The sequence below is a fragment of the Impatiens glandulifera genome, chromosome 4 (assembly GCF_907164915.1).
Source record: "Impatiens glandulifera chromosome 4, dImpGla2.1, whole genome shotgun sequence".
Classification (NCBI taxonomy): domain Eukaryota; kingdom Viridiplantae; phylum Streptophyta; class Magnoliopsida; order Ericales; family Balsaminaceae; genus Impatiens; species Impatiens glandulifera.
Genome location: NC_061865.1, coordinates 5875682 through 5883910, shown reverse-complemented (window position 1 = coordinate 5883910; position 8229 = coordinate 5875682). Strand labels below are relative to the sequence as shown.

Here is an 8229-nt window from a genome sequence, read left to right as displayed (position 1 = left end):
TTCATTCATTTCTAAACCCATTGAGCCCCTAAAACTAGTAAAAAATTCTAATATTTTAAGGTACTAATATTAACTAAAATAATAAATCTAAGGGTCTACATACTATTTAGAGCCTTATCAATTAATCCATAACCCTACTAAGAGTTATAATATGATTCTCATAATATAATATCAATATATTTCAGGATATCATCTCAATTCTGACAAATTGGGGTCCTCATGCTGAAGGCCCATAATTTGAGTCATGGTTATGGTTCTTGTTTTAACTTTTTTCAAAGAGGAATGGGTGAAGTGGTGCTCTTGGAAATTTCAATTGTTTCATTTCCTTTTAAAAAATATAATTACATTAGTCTTTGTGAATTATCTCTCAATGAATGTATATTTGTTTGTTAGACTGATTTGTAGTGTATAATCTTGCGAAGGCTATATAAATGTATCAACCAATAGACGATTACAAAGAACAAGTCTTTTTTTATATGTTGTTGATAAACCGGTTTTAGTGAATAATAATGAGGAAGATGTGAAGATTGAAGTTGAACAAAAACGAAGAAAGGTAAACTCGTCGTCCCTAATGTCTATTGGATTGTTTCTAGGTTGAAATATTTCATGTGTAAATTTGTTCATTTTTTCAATTTAATAAAGGTCTAGTTAAGGAATTATTTGTTATTTTTATATCTTATCTAATATGAGTTATTTGAATTATCTCATAAAATTTAGTAGGAATAAATTTATCTCATTTGAACATATAAACTATCTATTCAAAGTTTGTACATTTATCTTCTTAACCTTTGGAGTTATTAACTGTGTTAATATTTTATAAACAAAATAGTATATTCTTTCCTCTTTAATGTATCTTTTATATCTTATTAATCATTTAAATTTAATTTAAAATTTATTGATAATATATTAATATTTTTTATTTATAAAAAGATTTATTATAGATAAAAAAATGCTTAAGAGATGAGTTCATAATTCATTATAATTAATTGAAAAAAATAACATATTATTAAATTAAAATTTATTTTTTATTAATCAATTTTTAATTTATTTATTTTCTATTAATTATTCTCAGTTATATAAATCATTTAAATTTATAATTTATATATAACTATAAATTTAAATGATTTATATAATTAAAATTTAACAAATAAAAGATAATAATATTAATTTAATAATTAATATGTCAATTTTATTAAAAAAAATATTAAAATATAATTAGAAATCAACTTATCTCTAAATTTTTTTTATGAATAATAAAGTTTTAATTATATTATAAATAAATTTAAATTATTAAAAATGTAGAAAAGAGAGAAAATATGATAATTACTCAAGATAAAAAAAAATATTAACACAGTTAATAATTCTAATTGGTTGAGAGGTTAATTGTACCAATTTTGAAAAATATAAATTTGAAAATTAGCATTAAAATTAAACAGTGTTTTTTTTTTACACTGCTCATAATACTTAAATTAACCTACTATTAAAAGTTTCAATTATTCAAATCAGATAAGTGCCAAATAATTTATCAGAAGAATCGATAGACACCAATAAATATTTGGCTTTATTTGAAAAATAGTATTTTATCAAATTCATCGTTTATTGTGCATTCAGACTAGCTTTTATTTAGATACGTGGTTTATTTGAAATATTATAAAACGAAAGCAGACAATAGAACCGACTTATGTTCAGTTTGGTACTCCCTTTTTAACAATCAATTGAAAAAATATTTTTCATTAATATTTACAAGCCATTTTTTACATACAATTTTCCAAATATAGAACTAGTCATTTCAGCACATATTTTGTAATTGAGAACATTAGTTATATTTTGTAATTTTATAATTTCAATTGCTCATTTAATGCATGAATATTTTCATCTTTCTATCCAATGTATATTAATAATAATAATTTGAATAAACTTTAGTAAAGGAGTTGATTAAATAAATATTTTCATCATTATATCCAATGTATATTAATAATAATTTGAATAAACTTTAGTAGAGGAGCTGATTAAATAGCTGATTCTCTTTAATCTTGAATTGTTATTTGATTTTTGAATTGAAAGATAATTACAATTTGAGACATCTTTTTTTAAATTTTATAATTTAAGGTTATGCATTGTCAGGTTTATACCAAATTCTTTATAATTAAAAAATTAATAGTGACAAACAATTTTAGATGCCTTATAAGCCAACTAAACTTCAATTCATTATGAGTATAAAAGGAGGAGAGTTAGTCTAGGAGGGCAATTAATTTATGATTTTTTTTTAAATTTTTTAAAATAATTTGACATTTGTTATAAAAAAAATGTGACATTTAAAATTACGTGTTATTATTAATTTTTTAATTATAAATATTATGTAATACATTTTTTTTTATCGGGACATCTGTATATGTTAAGAGTTAGGACAAAAACTCATTTTTTAACAAATTTGACAATATAGAATCTTAAATTGTGAGGTTAAAAAAGAAATAAAATATTTCAAATTACATTTACTCGATTAAAGAGTCTAAATTGTGAAGTTCGGAAAATATATATGAAATTACAATTGACCCTCTTCAATAAAGAATCCCAAATTGTGAAATTTAAATTAAGAGATCCCAAAATCTAATTGACCCGGACCCCAATTTGTTATTTTGGCCAAATATATTTTTACTTATAATGTCTTTTTATTAAAATAACAATCCATAACCAAACAAGGCATAAATAGGACAAATCCAAACAAGTACTTCACAAGAATTTGTACGTAATCGTTCACATCTCTCTCTTCCCACCTTCAAGCTTTACTCTCTATCAGAAAGTAGAATCGCCGGTCACCGGTCGCCGGAATGTCTAACCTGAATCAACCTCAATCAGAAACAAAGGTCCGTCCAGTCGGCGGCACAGAGAACAGCTGGTGCAGAGCAGTTCCCGGCGGCACAGGTATCACCGTCCTCGGCATCCTCCTTTCCAAACCACCAAACATTTCAAATCTCCAAAATGCTCTTCACAAACTCCAAATTTCGCATCCAATTCTTCGCGCCAAACTTCACTTCAACACATCCACAACCACATTCTCCTACATCATTCCTCCAAATCCTCATATTCAAATCCAACCTTTCGATTTCCAATCGACTGCTGAAATCCTCCGAACGGTTTCTGAAACCGATCCATCGCGTTCCTTATCTTCCTTGCATCTGATCCTCGAACACGAGATGACTCGAAACGATTGGTCGATGACGGTTCCGGAATCGGATTCCGGTACTGATGTGTTCTTCGCTAGCTCGTACGCTCTTGATGATGGTGCGATTGTAATGGTTATGAGATTGCATACTTCTGCATGTGATAGAGCGGCGGCGGTGGCGTTGTTGAGGGAATTGTTGAGTTTGATGGTGGGGGAGAAGAGAGAAAAGGTGGAATTGGATTCAGATGGTGAGATAGGTTTGGGAATTGAAGAGTATATTCCGAATGGGAAAGCGAATAAACCTATTTGGTCTAGGGGAGTGAATATGCTTGGATATTCGCTTAATTCGTTTAGGTTAGCAAATATGGATTTTGAAGATATCGATTCGCCTAGAATTTCGCGAATTGTGCGGTTGAAATTGGATCAGGATCATACCAGTCGAATTCTTGAAGTAAGTTTCTATTGATCTATCTTGTTTTTGCTGATTTGAGAGATTAATTTTGAGAGATTAATTGTGATGAATGATGTTTTTAGGGTTGTAAATCAAGAGGCATTGAATTGTGTGGAGTTTTATCTGCTGCAGCTTTGATCGCAGCCCGTTCTTTCAAAGCTCTTCCTAATGGCCAGTGGGAGAAGTATATGGTTGTCACTCTAATCGATTGCAGATCAATTCTTCAGCCTGTTCTCAGTAACAATCATCTAGGTACTATTCATTCCAAATCCTTCATTACTAGTATGATTTATTGGAGTTTTGATTTGACCTAAGATTTAGGGTATATGCTCAAATTTATCTGCCCAAGAGTTCTAGGTAATAGAAGAAGGTCACGGATTCATTCTTATTAAGATTGTCTTAAGTTTTTTCGGGTGTGAAGACTTGAGCCCATGACTTTTAGAATATGAGTTTTTGGGTGTGTATACTCAAATTCATGACCTTTAGAACATGAGTTTTCGGGTGTGAAGACTCGAACCCATGACCTTTAGAACATTAGTTTTTGGGTGTGAAGACTCGAACCCATGACCTTTAGAACATGAGTTTTCGGGTGTGAAGACTCAAACCCATGACCTTTAGAATATTGAGTTTTCGGATGTGAAGACTCGAACCCATCATGACCTTTTTAGAACACGAGTTCCTGCGCTCTAATGAGCAATAAGACTCCATTATCTTAAGTACTTAAAAGCTTACCATTTTGGGATCTTAAGTTTAGTCTTAATGAAAACACCTAAATTGAAAACACTTCAAACATAGTACCATCCCTTTGTCATAACTTTCATTTCAAAGACTTAGTATCTTAATTTAAGGATGTTATCACTTGAGTAACTCTAGGAGGTCGTTTGATCCTGGGTTTTTCTAGGATTTCTTTGATTGATTGATAGAAAAAAAGTGTTATTTGAGATTTATTTTAGATAAATCACTAAAACTTTATCCATAAGAGTAGCTTAAGTGGTAAAAGATGTTACATATGAAATAATATATTTGAGGTTCGATTCTCACTAAGAACACTTTGATTAAACGTGTCATGAATCATGATTGTCACCCTGGGAATAAACTTGAGGCACAAAAACAAATTACTAATTTCTTTTGTATTTAATAAAAGTAAAATAAGATATTTTAGTATTTTTATTGATAAATTAAGTCATTTGATGGTTAGAATCAAAGTGATGTAAAATATGATAGAGAAATTTTTAAAAACTCAAGAAAAACTCAATTAAACCAAAATCGATCCTCTATATGGCCTAGTTATAAGAAAATAGATACTAGATCGGTTGGCATTTGAAATTGTTTTTTATTTTTTTTTGACAAAGGAAAAACAAGCAAAAGTTCTAATTGATTGAGTAATGCAGGATTTTACCATTCTGCCATCCTCAATTCCCATGACCTCTCTGGAGGAGAAGGACTATGGGAACTAGCAAAGAGAACCTACAATTCCTTTGCAAACTCGAAAAAGAACGAAAAGCATTTCTCCGACATGGCTGATGTGAACTTTCTAATGTGCAAGGCCATCGAAAACCCTGGCCTAACTCCCTCATCCTCTCTTAGGACCTCTATAGTCTCGGTTTTTGAGGAACCAGTTTTTGATAACTTTGACGATGAAAAGCAGGAGGGGATCGCTCTCAAGGACTATATGGGTTGCGCTTCTGTTCATGGAGTGGGGCCCTCAATTGCGATATTCGACACTATAAGAAACGGATGTTTGGATTGTACTTGTGTTTACCCTTCACCGTTGCACTCGCGAGAGCAAATGGAGAAGTTGGTTGGCGAAATGAAGAAGATTCTTGTGGAGAGTCTAGAAATCTGAAAACAAAACTTGTTACTTTTGGGGAAATCAGTAGTAATTGTAATTGTTTATGTTATGGATTTGTTAGTAATGTTTTATGTAATGAATATGGTTGGGACTTGGATGCAGATATAAGTTCAATTTAAGCATTTAGATAATTAAGCCTATTTGGTAACTTAATCTTTTTATTTTTGTAAAAAAACAAATTTAAAAAAATGGACATTTAACTCCTACTAATTGCCCATTCTTTTTTTTTTAAATATTATTTTTGCTCGTTAATGTTTGATCTTTTTATTAACTGCCCATTTGTAAAAAAATAATTTGATTTAGTTCATTTTGGTCTCTTTAATCAAATACTAGAAACACTTTTTATCTTGATGTGGGTGTAATGATAAATCTTCTTAATTCAAAAAAGAAAAAGAAATACATATATATATATATATTATTTCAAAACTACTAAAAGTGGAAGTGATTTTAGTTTGAAAATAGTTCATATGATTTTACTTTGAGTATATAGTTGATATATTAATGTTGTTTGAATTTATTTATTTTTGTCATATTTAAAGTCTTTTTTTGAAATTCTTAAAATTAAAATGGGAGTTATTTTATTTTTATTTGATTTTAAATAGGTGATGAATTAGATAAAATTCTTTTAGGTGAAAAGTATATTTTTTTTTTGGATAATTTTTTTGATAAACTATACAAAAATAATTTATCATTTTTTTCTAATAAATATGATTGGTTTGATTCAAATAACCTTTCTTAAGGGACTATTATATAGTCTTTTTAATATATATATATATATATATATATATATATATATATATATATATATATATATATATATATATATATATATATAGAATTAAAATATAATAATATATAATTAGATTTTAAAATAATTTTTGAATTATTTATAAAAATGTTATTTGTGGTGATTTTAAGAATTTTTTATGTAAAATAATTTTATTTTTTTAAATAAAGAATAGTATTTTAATTAATAAATTAAGAAGAAAATAATTGCTGAAAATTGTATTAGAATGTTATATTGAATTAATTAGGTTGTGTTTATTGAATATATTATACTTATAATTTAATTAATATAATATTGATATTATCACAATGTATAGTATTTTGATAATATATTATCAATATATTATCTTATATTCTAACACGATGAATAAAATAATGTTTAATGAGAGTTACATTCTAAAATAAAATAAAATTGTGCCTTTCTCCTAATTAACTCTCTAATCTCTATGAGAGTAGGAATTTGTTGAAAATAGGTCTAGAAAAGTTCAAAATAAAAAATGGTAAGTATATTAATGATGAGCTTATTATTTTGTTTTTATAATTTTTTTAATGAATTTATATATCATTAAGGATTGAGAATGATAATGAAAATAAAATTAGAATCAAAGTATAAAATAAGAAGGGTTATTTTAAGTACTAATCTTAAATTATAAGAAGGAAACAATGAGTTTGAGTATTCATGTGAAAGGATCATATAGCTAGTTCAAATTTCCATTTCTCTTCTTTTAATCCTATTCATTTTTTTTGTTCAAATGTGAAATAACTTCAAGTAAACAATCAATAAATATAAACTTATGTATATTAATAATTATACGAAAAAATTATTTTAATAAACTTAATTTGTAATGTTTATACACACTTCATTTATGTAAATCACTTAAATGCCACCAAAATGTAACCCAAAACTTGAAAGTAAATCTTTAACTAAAATATTATCAAAAGTTCAAAACAAGTCTCAAACCATATCTTAAACAGAATATTAAAAGACATTACATTTATCTTAAAATACTCAAAATAAATTAATTGTTATTAATGTTGAAACTATAGTTTATTATTGGATAATTTTAGATTTTTCAAAGTCATGACCTTATTTTAATTTAAAATCTTAATAAAAACATATTTGTTATTAGTTTAACAAATGAGCAACTAAACCATTAATTGAATTATAATATTTAATCACCATTGATCTAACATAATAATATACAATACCCTTACTTTAATTAAAATATTATTAGTGAAAATGTAATCAAATAAATCGATAAGTTTACTCAATCAATAAGAGAAACTTTCTTATTATTACAATTAAATTGAGACTTTTTACTGGGAACAAATGAGATTATATATATGTTTTTTTAAAATTTTTTTGACTTCTTAAAATTAAAAGTTATAAAAATTAGGTTTTGGCTCAACGGTTTTAAACGCTATTAATTTATTATTTCTATGTTAGTTATTAATAAATAAATAAATAAAAGAATAATGTCATTAATTCAATGTTTGAATTTCAAGTTAATTGAGTGTTTTGACTATAAATTTTATATAATTATATAATCAAAATATTTAATTGGTTGAAATTTGATAATTAAATTAGTGAGATATATATATATATATTTATTTATTTATAAATGTCACATATATCCTATAAGAGAACGATATATCTGAAAAATAGTTAAAATAAAATATCATTTTGAGTCCAAATAGTAAAGTTTGACCAAGTAATAAACCCTAATTTGATAAAAATAAATAAATAAATTAATAATGTAAATATATTTTTATTTATGAATTTTCTTGTTAAATGTTGATATTTTCCCTTTACTTCTGAAATCATATTTATATTGAAAAACTTTAAATTATAAAAATAAAATAAAAATAAGGTTCAGGTGTAAATTTGTAAAATGAATTAATGTTGAAGGGTCAATATAAATTTTAAGTTTTCCCTACATAACTCGATTTCCTCAACCCACAATATAGTCATTTCTA

The 8229-nt window shown here is 26.2% G+C and overlaps 1 protein-coding gene across 1 annotated transcript; it reads left to right on the top strand.

The window, feature by feature from the left end:
* Nucleotides 1-2744: 2744 nt before the first annotated feature.
* On the top strand, nucleotides 2745-5597 carry LOC124934000. Its single transcript, XM_047474453.1, has 3 exons — nucleotides 2745-3614; nucleotides 3698-3866; nucleotides 5006-5597. The coding sequence occupies exons 1-3, from the start codon at nucleotides 2829-2831 to the stop codon at nucleotides 5458-5460; spliced, it is 1410 nt and encodes a 469-aa protein (XP_047330409.1). The 5' UTR covers nucleotides 2745-2828; the 3' UTR covers nucleotides 5461-5597.
* Nucleotides 5598-8229: the final 2632 nt, after the last annotated feature.